At 42.4% G+C, this 13,315-nt stretch overlaps 1 protein-coding gene across 3 annotated transcripts; it reads left to right on the top strand.

Annotated features, from left to right (window-relative positions):
- The first annotated feature begins 456 nt into the window (after positions 1–456).
- LOC117147470 (probable E3 ubiquitin-protein ligase IRF2BPL) lies at positions 457–11,516 on the top strand. Of its 3 annotated transcripts, none has more exons than XM_033314362.1 (4): positions 457–2,062; positions 9,736–9,825; positions 10,221–10,858; positions 11,088–11,516. In XM_033314362.1, exons 1-4 carry the CDS (start codon positions 1,093–1,095, stop codon positions 11,226–11,228), a joined length of 1,839 nt encoding a protein of 612 aa, XP_033170253.1. In that variant the 5' UTR covers positions 457–1,092; the 3' UTR covers positions 11,229–11,516. The 3 variants fall into 3 exon arrangements, with proteins under 3 accessions (XP_033170253.1, XP_033170250.1, XP_033170254.1); XM_033314359.1 differs by having other exon boundaries at positions 9,691–9,825; XM_033314363.1 differs by lacking the exon at positions 9,736–9,825.
- The last annotated feature ends 1,799 nt before the right edge of the window (positions 11,517–13,315 follow it).

Below are 13,315 nucleotides of genomic sequence, written 5' to 3'. Positions count from 1 at the left end.
GGGGCAGGACTTCGTCACTGGATTCCATTTCGTGACTATGACGTGCAGGCACGTACGCAGGCAGGGACGTAGCGCAAGGGGGGTGTCATCAAAATATATATTATTTGTAATTACTTAAACAGTTAAAAGGGTTGTTTTTATAATGTTTGGGAGTAATATTAAGAGCAATATATGAAAAATATATACATTAATACGAAGTAGTAGAATTACTATGCTCAAAATAGATGCTAAATTTAAAAAAAATTCAAAATTTACTTAGCTTCACCATGGTTGAAGTCTTCGCTGTTGTCTCAGTCTCTTTGACAACCCTGGTTGAAGTCCACGGAAAGGTTCGTGTCTCTGATATGTCAGCTTTTCTGGTATTTCTGGTATTTTTCCCAGGAGGGCAGCGAAGATTTTTTAGTGCATTTCGCTTGGCCCCTGGGGTATATTCGCACATGCCAGCCAAGGCCACACTCTATCAGCAAGCTGTGTGGCGTCCGGTTGCTTTTTCAGTCATTCGTTGCGTCGCTGCGATCTCATCGTTCGTTTTGTTCCTACACGTTTTTGGCGTCGTCGTACATTTACGTGTCCCGCTTACTCGCGTGCACCCTCTCTCTTTCACTCTGCAGCGCGCGTGCCTAAGTGTGGTGTGTGGTGTTTGTGCCTGTGTGCGTGCGTGTTGGCGAGCAGCGCGGCGCAGCACAATAGAAAAGAAGAAGAAGAAGCTGAAGCTGAAGGAAAAAACATAAGTGAATTTTTTTCGGGTGGAAGCGCGGTGAAATATGCGTGCGTGCGCGCGTGTGTGTGTGCGTGTGTGCGAAAATCAATACGAAAACATGAATAACAAATGCTAAATAAGAAAAATAGCTACAACGCACAACCGAAAAGAAGCTGAAACAAGAAAAAAGAAAGCGAAAAAAAAACGAGAAAATAATAAATAATAGGAATTGGGAAGCCAGCAGGAAGGAACAGTTAGCCATTCCAGTGAGCTAAAACAGCACACACACGCACGAACCCATTTCCAGATCCAGCCCATCCAGGGCTTCCAATTGACAGTTGCCATTTGACAGTTGACAGTTGACAGTTGACAGTTTCCAGAAACGCAGCAGGATGTCGCTGCAAACGAAAAGGCAGCACTGCTATCTGTGCGATTTACCCCGCATGCCATGGGCGATGATCAATGACTTCTCAGAGGCGGTGTGCCGCGGTTGCGTCAACTACGAGGGCGCCGATCGCATCGAGGCGGTGCTGGACGCCGCCCGCCAAATGAAGCGTCTCCATCCCGCCAGCAAACAGCAGCGTTCCCATGAGAACGGCGAAGTGTCCGCCGCTGCAGCGGCAGCCGTCGTCCTACAGCAGCAACAACAGTTACAAGTTGGTCCAGTTCCGGGACAAGGGCCGGGTTCCCATCGCGGCGGCGGTCCACCGGGTGCTCCGCCCGGCAGTGGTGGTCCCGGTCCGTCGGGCGCCGGTTCGCTCAGTTCCCTAGGCAATGCCGTTGCTGCTGCCGCCGCCGCTGCTGCAGTACATCATCACCATCAGATGCCCTATCAAATGCCAGTGCCACGCATCGGTCCACCACTGGACTATCCAGTTAAGCTAGAGGATGCCCCCGGTGGCGGCGTGCGACCCGTACGCATTTCACACATGACGCCCCACCACCTGCCGCCAAATGCGACCCGCGGCGGCGGCGGTGCACCCGGCGGCGGCGTACCCACCGCCGGCAGTGGCGGTGGCAGCCTACCGCCCGCCCTATCCGTGAATCTAAAGCGTCCGCCCAGCGAGGATGTCGATGTGGATGTAAGCCAGCAGCAACAGCAGTCGGGACACGGCCTGCCGCCAGATGGCGGTGCTGGCAACTCCCTATCCGCCGGCGGAGGCGTGTCCGGCGGCGGTCCGCCCGGCATCAAACGCAGCGCAATGGACGATCCAACTGGCGTGGGCGGCAGACCGCCATTGACGCGTGGCGAATCCCTGCCAGCTGCGGTCAGCTATGTGCCCGAACGTCAGCTCAGCGGACTCCGTGATAAGCAGCAGCCGGTCAGAGCGCCCAGTTTCGATGCATCGACCTTCAAAGCAGGTGAGCAAACATGTCATAGATCATTCAAAATACTTGGCACAGTACTTACCCAATAGGAAGAACTTTGCTGCGGCAAGTAATGGGGAAATTTTTTATTTGCAGTAGGGATTCGGGGAAAAGCAAGTTTGAAGTACCTTGAAAACTACCTTTCATAATAATTAGAGTAAAGTGATCAGAGTCAACATAAAATGATAGCTTTATAAATGATAGTACAAAACACTATCTACCGCGGTAGAAAACAGATTGGGATAATCCTCTATCAGTGATGGATTTCTTATCAGTTATAGCGATCGGATCGAATGGCCAGTGGGAAATACGCGATATGGCTTGGCAAATGGAGTAACCAGGGGATGTTGTTTCCCAGCCACAGTGAACACTTGATATCTTCTAAAGTATATTTTATGAAAATATTTTGATTAGAAAACTTTCGAGGGGTGATATTTCAGTATATTTAGTCAATGGGAAAAAAATAAATCAAAACAATCGTGACTTGTTTAAACAAACAAGAGAGTTAGAGGAAATAATGCTAATTTCAATATAAATACCAATTTTTTTTTCCCGGAAAGCAAGGAAATTTGCTTAAATCCCAAGTTTGAAAAAGCTGGCGCCCACTGTATTTGTTTACCGTTTCTTTCACCCCCACCCCCCCCCCCCTTATTTTTTTTTTTTTTTTTTTTTGAAAATGAGCCGTGATCGCGGGATACAGAGCACTGTCTCTGTCTCGCTCTAGCCTGGATGTGGGTGGAAGGTCGTGGTGGGCGAGTGGGTGGAAGAGAGGCGGCGATATAGTGGCACACATACCGCTTATTCAGGGCAGAGTGAAACGACGTGATTGCCTGCTCCTTATCTCTCCTTACTGGAAGGCGAGCAAGAAGAAGAAGACTGCGCTTCTCATGTATATGCACATACACATGCACGTTTGCATGGATGATAAGGAGCGTTGTGTCGGAGATTAGATAACTCATTTGCTTATCAGCGCGTCCTTATCGCCTCCCAATGCGTATGTATAACGCACACATACACGCATACGTGCACATGCATGCATGTACATTCAAACAGAAAAAAAGAAGCGTAGAAACGCATTTTGCAACCCTCCGTGGAAAAAAGGGGCTGCTAACCCTTGCCATTAAAAGGCATGCGCACATGCCAATATACATATAGGGAATATACATGTGCATGTACCGCGCACACACACACGCACACAGCTACGTGTTCGTTTACATGCACGTACGTAACAGTCGCAATGGCAAAAACAAAAAACGGCGAGAAAAAAAAGCGCAAAAAGCACACGAAAAAAGGGCCGCAGAATGTAATAAAAACAGAGACGTGCAAAAATCGTCGACGCTGACGTTGTAATGTTCTCGCTCACTATCTCTTTCTCTCTCCGTCTTCTGTCGCTTGCCTCTTCTTTCCAAACTGGTTTCGTGCGCTTGTGTTGGTGTGTGTACCTTTTGTTTTTTGTGTTTTTTCTTTCTTGTCTGCGCGCGCAAAACGTCATTAAACTTGTTTTGGTTTTCGCTGCTGCTTCTTCTGCTGTTTCTCCTTTTTACGCTATGCGATAACAAGTTGCACGCACACACACACTCATGCGCACACAGTCGAACCTGGGTGTAGATAAATTTTAGTTGGTATACGAATTACGGAACGAGCTGCAGTGACAACAGCAACAAAAAAAGACACTAAAGACAAGATGAAAAAAAACTTTTTCGCTCATACCGATGCCGTCATCAAACAGTGGGGCAAACAATGCTTAATTTGATAAAAAAAAAACTATTATCATAAGATTGCATTATTTCAATACCTAGGCCTTGTTGTTGGACTTAACTTAACTTAATTTTATTTTGCTCAAATCTTTAAAATAAAGCCAATAGGACCAATTGCTTTCTCGCAGATAGAAGGCAATAAGAACTTGACAGAAAATAATTTCAATCATATACGTATGAATTTCTGGAATCTCCCACCTAACGCCCACTGTGCCAATTTCGTTTGTTGTTTTGTATTTACGTTACGCTTCTGCTTCTTCCTTCCTGTGTGTATTCGTTTCATTACCAAAAAAACAGGAAAAAAACCAACTCGGGTACATATTTATTGCGTCTGTGTATATACTAAAAATATAACAAACATTTTCTGGGTGTACAGAGGAAAAATTGTACAAATTGTATGTTGCTATATGTATGTTTGTACGTACATATATATGTATGTATATTTTGGTATGTACAAACTGATAAAATGGAACGGCAACGTGCGCGCGCCACCCCCACTCCACATCGCCGCTCATTTGCCCACCTACCACCCTCCCCCTCTTCTTCGTTTCGTTTCATTCAGCGCTTCGTGTTGCCGGCTAAGTGTGTGTGTGTGTATCTAGTTCGTGTGTATGCACTTACTGACTGACCATTCCAATGCGTTCGCCAGGAATTCTGTTCGTGCCTTCGCTTTGTCGATGGGATGGGTGGCGGGGGGCGGGAGGTAGGGCGGAGTGCATCTCCCTCTCCCACTCCCACTCTCTCGTAATTTAGACATTGCGTGCTCAGTGCAGCTGCAGTGGCGGCAAGTGCGAGCGAGATGGCTAGCTGGAGTGCATGGCCGATGTTAACCGTTAAAACACGTGAAGTAGCAAAGTCGCCGCCGCTGATTAGACACAGCAGCGGCCATCAGAATATAACCATTGAAAAATTTCAACTTAAATTGCGGTTCTTCAGAGGTCTGAGTTTTAAACCAAATAAAAATGTAAAGTAATAAGTTTTCAAATATTGCTTAACATTTATTCGGACTATTTGGTAAAATATGAATAAAGCGGTTTTAAGTTTAAGAACCTTAAAAAGTATTTTATTTTCTCTAGTCGTCTAACCAATTCCTTTGGTGAATGAATATAGGATACTTTCGATACCTTTGTTAGGGTATCTAGAGCTTTACACATTTCATTTGCCATTCTAGGGTTTGGCACTTGGTCTATGTGTGGAAGATAAGCGATTAACTTATCGGCGGAGATTGCGCCATCGACCATATCTAATCGTAACTGCGGGACCCGACCATGTGGTTAATTGATAAGCCAAACAACTGCTCGATAAGGAGGAGCTAGGCCCCAAAACATAAGACCCAAAAAACAAACAGACGGAAAGAGCAGCGACGATATGATATGCATTAGCCGGTTTTTGTTAAATGATCGTATATTGATGGATAGATGTCGGAATCGAATTATAACAGCGTTTACTTATCAACAGTTGGGGACAATGTATACCGCTTTTGATGATAATAGTCTTGGGGTTTTCTCAGTTTTATTTTTAAGTTTATACGATTAGACGTTGGAATTGTGATATCTCGATCTTTTATTGGTCTAAAATATTATACTTTATGAATTAGTCCGAAGCCAAGTTTAGCAGCAAACCAAAAGTTTCTTGATCTCTTTAGTGTGAGATCATCCCGATTTGTGTGACCGTGTGTTGATAAGCTCTTTTTCCGCCCGATAGCCAGCCGCCGACATGGAGATAAGAAAAGCAATCTAGACGGATTCCGATGGAAAAAGTATGACTTACTCGAGAGTACAGGGTACACAAAACACCGCGCTTCGTTTCCCACTTTCCAATTCCCCATTTGCACTTCCAATTCCACTTTCGTTTGCTCTTGGGGCCGCTCTTGATACTCAGTACACACAGCTGTTTTGTTTATCTTATCTAATTGTTAAGTGGACTGGGGTCCTCAGTCTATCTTATCAACTCTTATCAGCTCAACCACGGCCAACTTTGACTGATAGCGCCGCGTTGTACCGGGTCGCTATATTCAATTTGAGCGGTATCATGCCCGCCCTGCACCCTGTAGCACATTTGTTTATTTTTCATTAGATCTTCTGTGTTTTGTTCAAGTTTTCTTTTTAACTACATTGAATAAACACAAATAAACGAGGGCTGAGGCTTTTTTCCTTTGAAGATGTGCTTTCGGAAACCAATCGATGGGATATTGGATCCACTTAATGGTATTCCCACTTGGTGGGGCAAAGCTACAATTTATTGTATCGCTGAATAACTTATAACATTGTCCATGATAAGTGTGCATTATACAGTGCGGGTTGTGCTTAGAAAGCTTATGAAACTTGATGGGGCTCTTAACATTAAACTTTGTATTTTATTGATTAATGCTTTGATATCGACGAGTTGGAAAAAAACTTGTTTGTTAATTTTTAATATTTCCGATTAGTTACCCTATTTATACCCACAGAAATCACGTGGTTTGATAATTTGCAGAAAAAAGTCTTATAATCAACGCATCATTATAATGTACTTATTGGGTTATTAGGAATTTGTAGTCTTATCAAATAGGGTTAAATACCTATCATCCATAATGGAAGTTTGATAAACGATTAGAGCTGATTAGAAATAGAAAAAAATTTAAATAACAAAACATACATACATACTTATAAAGGTATTATTTAGTTAGTACAAAGGGTCATTTAAATTAAATAAAAAATATGATATAATCAAATCAAAAAGTTCGATGATTCGCCAGCAATTGCAATTTCTTTCCGTTCCCCGGGGAAAAAATTAGATTTTAATACTCGGCCAAATAGCATTCTAGTGTTGTGAAGAAAAATGGGGTGGGCGAGGGCAAGTGGGCGTGGCCGCCCATTGGGTGTGGTACGATTCGTTTTCATTCATTCGAAGGTGAATAGTGTTTCTATTCCACATATAAACACACCATACACAATATGGTTTCCTTTCTCATATACAACATTGTATAAATATTTATTGTTTAGATTTCTCGCCCCGGTTTTCACTACTGGCTCATGACTACAAAATGTGTAATAAATTGTCAAATGATTCATTCTAACAAAGTAGTGCGAAAAAAGAGGAAAAAAAGCGGAATATCGAGAAATATTCCATAGCCAGGCAAAATGTGTTGAACGGCGAAAAACGTAAACTAATTCTATAAATAGTTTCATATTCGATACTGGGAACGCAGGAGATCGCGCAAATTTGTTTGTTTCTTTCAGCTCCCAATGTATGAAAAACAAATAAACATTGGGGTGCATATCTACATACATACATATGTACATATGTATATCTATATGCACTAAAGCACAGCACTACATGTGCATGTGTGCTCATATATCTGCGCTGAATAAAGTCGTTTCAAAAATAGATTGCAACGAAGTTGCAGTGAAGTGAAGTTCGACTGCAGTAAACTGAAACTGAATACAGTGGTTCGTTGGAATTAGAATTAGAATGCCTTTTGGAAAAGTGCACTAGTGTTGAAAAATGTTAATGACCTAGAACGAAATTTAGTGGCTTACGGCTAATTCACTTATGCATATACTTTACTGCAGTTTATTGGCCCAACTATGAATGCAAATTTAATACGATTTTCGTATATTGTGTTCTCGTTCTTTTAGAAAGTAAATACTTATAAAGTCATACAAAATTATTAAAATGATAAAGCACTGTTATTCGTCCACCCATTCGTGCATTTCGCCCACTGTGCGCCGTGCTTGCAACTGTATGTGGCAGGCTTGCCGTCTCGCTCTATCGCTAGCTATCTCCGCATTCTTCTCAATGGGCCACGCACATGCAACTGCAACTGTGCAACGGCAGCAGTGCGAAAGGGACGGAGAATGCGGTGGTGGATTGGAGCGGTTTGCGGCGATGGGTGAAGGGGGATAGGCTTTCGCTTTGGCATTTATTGCTGTTGTTCTTCATCTCTTGCATGCAAAATATAAACAAATGCTATAAATACACACGCACACGTACTCTCATGCATACGTGTTGGGGCCACACAACATGCACGACTTTGCCTTGCCTCGCTTTCCCCTCCCTCTCCTCACGCTCCTTCTTTGCCGTTTTCTTCATGTGCTGCTGCTCGCTTCTTCCTCTTCTTCCTTTTCCTTATTCGCCAATTTAGCCAGCGTAAGCAATTTAGCAAGAGCAAATGGAAAAGGAAAAGTAAAAGAAGCAACAGTTTATCAAATAAATAAACATAACAGCACACACTCGCCAAATGTGCGAGAGCTTCATTTCGTATGCAACCCACTGTGCGACGCCGGCAAACTGACAAGCGTCGACATTTGAGCAATGTGCTATCTTCTGTTGGGCATACAAATGAAATTCGCCCTGCCATTCGCCGCTTCTCCTCTACACCATCTTCAGCAGCGCTCTGTTGTGTTTTAATTTTCATTTTTTATTTTCAATATCAAGCAGCTACGCGTGCGCGTGCATTGCATGCGAAAAGAGACCAAATTGAAATCTTGTATAAAAAAGCCAACAAGTTTACAGCGCAATAACAGCTAATTTACAGCGCCTTAACAGCGACGGCGAACAGCGAACACAAAAGCAAGCGAAAAAGAGGTGGAACAAGAAGAAGCAGCAGCAACAGCGCACAGTCAAAACAAATCGGCATATGCATGTATGTATGTATGTGTCTGGTGTACATACACATTATTGCATGCTGGCATGCAAAAAATAACAAAACGAGATAGAGAAACCGGCTGGCTGCATGTTCTCTCTCTCCCTCTCGCTCACTCGCACGCCCGCCCGCTTTTCGTGACGTATGCGCAGCAGCAGCAGCAGCAGAACTCGTTTCGTTTCGTTTCATTCCATTCCATTCATTTCGCGTTGCTTCGGCACTTTGCCAACGAGATGGTGAAGAAGGAGAATAAGACGACAGAGCGAAGGCGAAACAAGAGCAACAAAAACAAAGGAGGCAACAAAAAAAAAACAGCTGTGTGAGCTGCACAGTGGAACAAGAATGACACGCAATCGTATCGTGCCGCTGTGACGTCACATATTCAATGGCCAGCCGGTGAATGAAACTTGTTGTTGCTGTTCTTGTTGTTGGGCCGGCGTTGCCAAGTAATAAGTGAATGTGGATATATATATGTGCATGTACATATGTACAAGTACATGCTACGTGTTTATATGTGCACAACACAAAATATACATAGAAACATGTTTCGTGCCAAGTTCTAAAATTACACATACAAAACAGAAACAAAATAACGAGCCCAAAAAAAAAAAACAACAATAAATTCATTTTGCACAGAGGCAAGCGCAAAACGAAACATGTGATTAACTCTTTTCGTTGTTTGATTCATTCGCATACAAAATCGAAAGCACAAGTTGAATGAAAACGGCTTTTTCTTTTCCCCAATTCTGCAAGAATTTACCAATTCGCAATTCTAAATAGAACACGTTGTAAATGAAGATTTGGAAAATCATTAGAAAAGATTTGGTGGGAGGTCGACTTGGACCGACCATCGCCGATGTCAACGTCAATTATGGATAATTTAGTATGAATAATAGAATAAGCTCTTGAATTATAGGCTGTGCTGTCGTCAGTGGTGATTTTGTGGGTGTGTCGACATACTTATGCATGCCAGTGTATAATAATGTGGCAAAGTGGGGCGCCAAGGCCCATAGTACATTGCACTTGACTCACGAGATTACATGCTCAAGTTTTCATTGTGACCAATGACACATATAAATTGGCAAACCATGACAAGTACGATGGGAATCGGTTATTTGTTTATAGTTAAATTTAGTATGAAAATAAGATGCATCGGGAATGGAATATCATCTTATCAACCCTGCGATATCATCAAACTGACATCGAGCTGCCTCTCATTTCTCTCTCTCTCTGTGCAGCCAATCCGATTCCTAATCCGATTCCACACCATCTTCATATTGCAGAGCACATGTCTCCGGCCAGTCGGCGCAATGGATCGAGTCCGCCCTCCGGACCGCTGCCCCCGCGCAGTGTACACTCGCCGAACAGTTCGGGTTAGTTTGCATTCACACAATCGGTTGCGGTTTCATTTAGTAGTTTAGTGCCAACTGCATGAGTGTAAAATACATTTAATACTTAATATACTTGATTTTTTCATGGTATTAGTTAATATATTTACATATATTTCTGCTTTATAAATATTCTTTTAACACTACTCTCTTTAAAACTTTATTGTCATCTTGGGGTCATATCTCATATTGGTGTTTTATTATTTTCTTTTATTTTCTTTACTTATTTTCTTTACTTATTTTTTTTTACTTATTTTTTTACTTATTTTTTTTTTTTTTTTACTTATTTTCTTTAATTGTCATTAATTTTACCATTCTTTTTTGGAACTATAGTTGCTTGCCAAATCTAATTAAATCGATTTGTTTGTCAACTTTTGCAGGTTCCTCGTCAGGACGTCGTTCGTCCGGATCCCGTCACGTGTCCAGCACCACCGTTACCAGCTCCGAAGTGGGCGGCTCGAATCCGGGCCAGGCGGTGGTGGCCGGCGGTCTTGGTGGCGGTGGCGGCGGAGGACCCGGCTCGAATGCAGCCAGCGGCCAACTGGGCGGACCCAGTGGCGGCAGTGGACAGCTGAGCTGTACCAGCGGCGGACCGGGCGGCAGTGCCAGTTCCGGTAGCGGAGGCAATGGAGCCATTGGTCCCGCCTCCATGGCGCCAAATTCGGTGGCCGGCGATGGCAGTCCGGCCGGCGGCAATGGTCCATCTGGCAGCAATGGCAGCGGTGGGTCCGTGAATCCTGGACCCGGCAGCAGTGGAAGTCAGGGTGGCGGCGGAGGCGGCACACCGCTGGCCAGCGGCGGCGGTTCGGCCGGCAGCGGCGGTCTCGGCGGAGCTCCGGGCAGCAGTGCCGCCTCGAATTCGGCAGCGGCAGCAGCTGCGGCGGCTGCCCAGAATGCCACGCTGAAGTGCACCCTGTGCCAGGAGCGTTTGGAGGACACGCACTTTGTGCAATGCCCCTCGGTGAATCACCACAAGTTCTGCTTCCCCTGCAGTCGCGAGAGCATCAAACGCCAGAATGTAAGTAAAAGATCTATCGAAACATCTATCTATCCAATGCAACATACTTATTCATTATTAAGATCCAAAAAAGCAGACCATTCTGCTAATATAACTTAAGTATCATTGCTCATCAAGCCGTTAGGAAAAATTCTGTGATAGTTAAACAATAATGTTGCAGTTGGATTGGTAGCTTCTTTTTCATTATGGAATTCCATGCTAACTCTAAATTGTTTCGTTTCCTCAACAGGGACTGGGCAACGAGGTGTACTGCCCCAGCGGCGATCGCTGTCCACTGGCCAACTCGGTGATACCGTGGGCATTCATGCAGGGCGAGATCACCACCATTCTGGGCGAGGAGGTCAAGGTGAAGAAGGAGCGCGAGTCTTAATGTCCATTTTACTGTAAGAAGCTGCGCAGGGCTTTGGAGCACTTTTGAGAGGCGACAACACTCCCCGGATAATATCCGGCATCCAACACTCGACACTCTCTGTTGAGTCACATTTTAAGGAGCAACTGACATTTTTTGGCCACGGCGGCGGCATCTCAACAGTAGCATATATAAATGTAAATGCACTGTCTTTGTCCATGACGACCGACCAAATAACAAAAAACAAGAAAACAAAAACAAAACAACAAGAAGGACAACACAACAACAAAACAACAACAAGACAACAACAAAACAACAACAAGACAACAACAAAGCAACAACAACACAGCAACAAAACAACAACAACACAGCAACAAAACAACAACAACACAGCAACAAAACAACAACAACACAGCAACAAAACAACAACAACAAAACAACAACAACAAGGACAACAAGCCTACAAAAACAACAAAACGACATTAAAACCACACTTTTGTAGGTGTAAGCAACCACAAATTAACAACAGATGATATCACCTAAATGAAATTGCAAATTGTTACCAGCAAAATCTGAAAAACAAATGTAAGCGAATGTAAGCGTTGATACACATTTTTGTAGCTTACTTATAAACGTTGGGAAATTTGTCCCAACAATAAACACCAACCAACACGAAATTTCTACGAAAATGCATACGTAGACAAGTGGGAATGATGTTCGAACCGAAATGATGCGAGAGAAACTTGAAATTTTTCTTAATAAAACGATAACTAAAATCTAAAACTAAAATCAACTTTATTGTAGCAGACACAAGCGGCAAACCACAAATAAAGGAAAATACACTTGCTGGCATTAGATATAAAATCCTTTTTTTTTTAAATATGATTATACATAAAACCTATACATTAGGCGATAACTATAATTCTGTTATGTAGGCGAGCGATTTAATTCATAAGTTACACTTAGTATGTACGAATTAATTAATTTATTTCTATACATGTTGCCTAATTTACAATCGACACTTTACCCTACTTCCTCACACTTACTTTTTTTTTTAAATATTTTTATTCGTATAAATACCATTTTTTTTTTCGTAAGTTAACTAATTTAAGCACACGAGGAAAAAACGAATGGTAAAGATAGAGAGAAAAACAGTTATTATGCTAAAGAATTGTACATACGTATGCATACCACATAATCGGAATATAAATATATACATATATTTAATAATATAGAAATATATTTAATGTTGAACACGAAATTGGCGGCAAAAACAACTGGCAACACACCGATAACGGAGTTGCAGTGGAATTTTAAACAGACTTTTAAATCACAGCGAATCCCATTCGCTCACTGAACATTTTAGCAACACTTTTTGTGCTTTCGAACGAGGCAGTCGGCCCAACTGGCCGAAAACTCCTCTGGGGTATTAGATTGGCAAATGTTTTTTAGCTATATGTATAATTATATATATATAGGATGTATATAGCCGATGTTGCTGGGCATGAACTGCAGAAAGTAAGGAGCACACACAAACTGGACCAACCAATCGAAAAAGCACAACAAATCTCGATATCGGTTTGAATCGAATCATTACCAGCACTAGAACTTTTTTGAGTGCGTCCCAATATACGTGGTTTGGTGGGATTGCGTCAATGCCAATTGTCCTTTTTGCGGCTGCAATTTGAAACTGATTTATAAATGCTTTTTTACTAGGCTCGCAAGGAAATCCGAATGAAAAGCTATATTAACATGAAGGAGGAAAACGGTCAAGCGAATTGGTCATGAAATACAATTTATATATGCATAACACATGTGTATATACGTATACAAATACAAATAGAGGCATATTGAGCAGGGCAGGTACTATCAAGTTCAATTTGCCAAATTCATTCGATTTAGTTCGACGTTTTAAAATTTAATGAATGAAATGAAAATCGTAGATTTATAAATATATATAAAACGAAATTAATTTGATTTTTCGTAGTTCCAAAACATATTTCTATTCGTTAGAACAATTTATTCTGTTTGATTTTGAATAAATTGGTTTTCTGATAGCAGCGATTTAATTGTTAAAAGTATTTCGATGAATTCGATAGAAGCGTTGA

The sequence above is a fragment of the Drosophila mauritiana genome, chromosome X (genome assembly GCF_004382145.1).
Source record: "Drosophila mauritiana strain mau12 chromosome X, ASM438214v1, whole genome shotgun sequence".
NCBI lineage: Eukaryota > Metazoa > Arthropoda > Insecta > Diptera > Drosophilidae > Drosophila > Drosophila mauritiana.
Note: the sequence above shows the minus strand (reverse complement) of the source record. Positions and strands in the feature narration are given on the sequence as shown.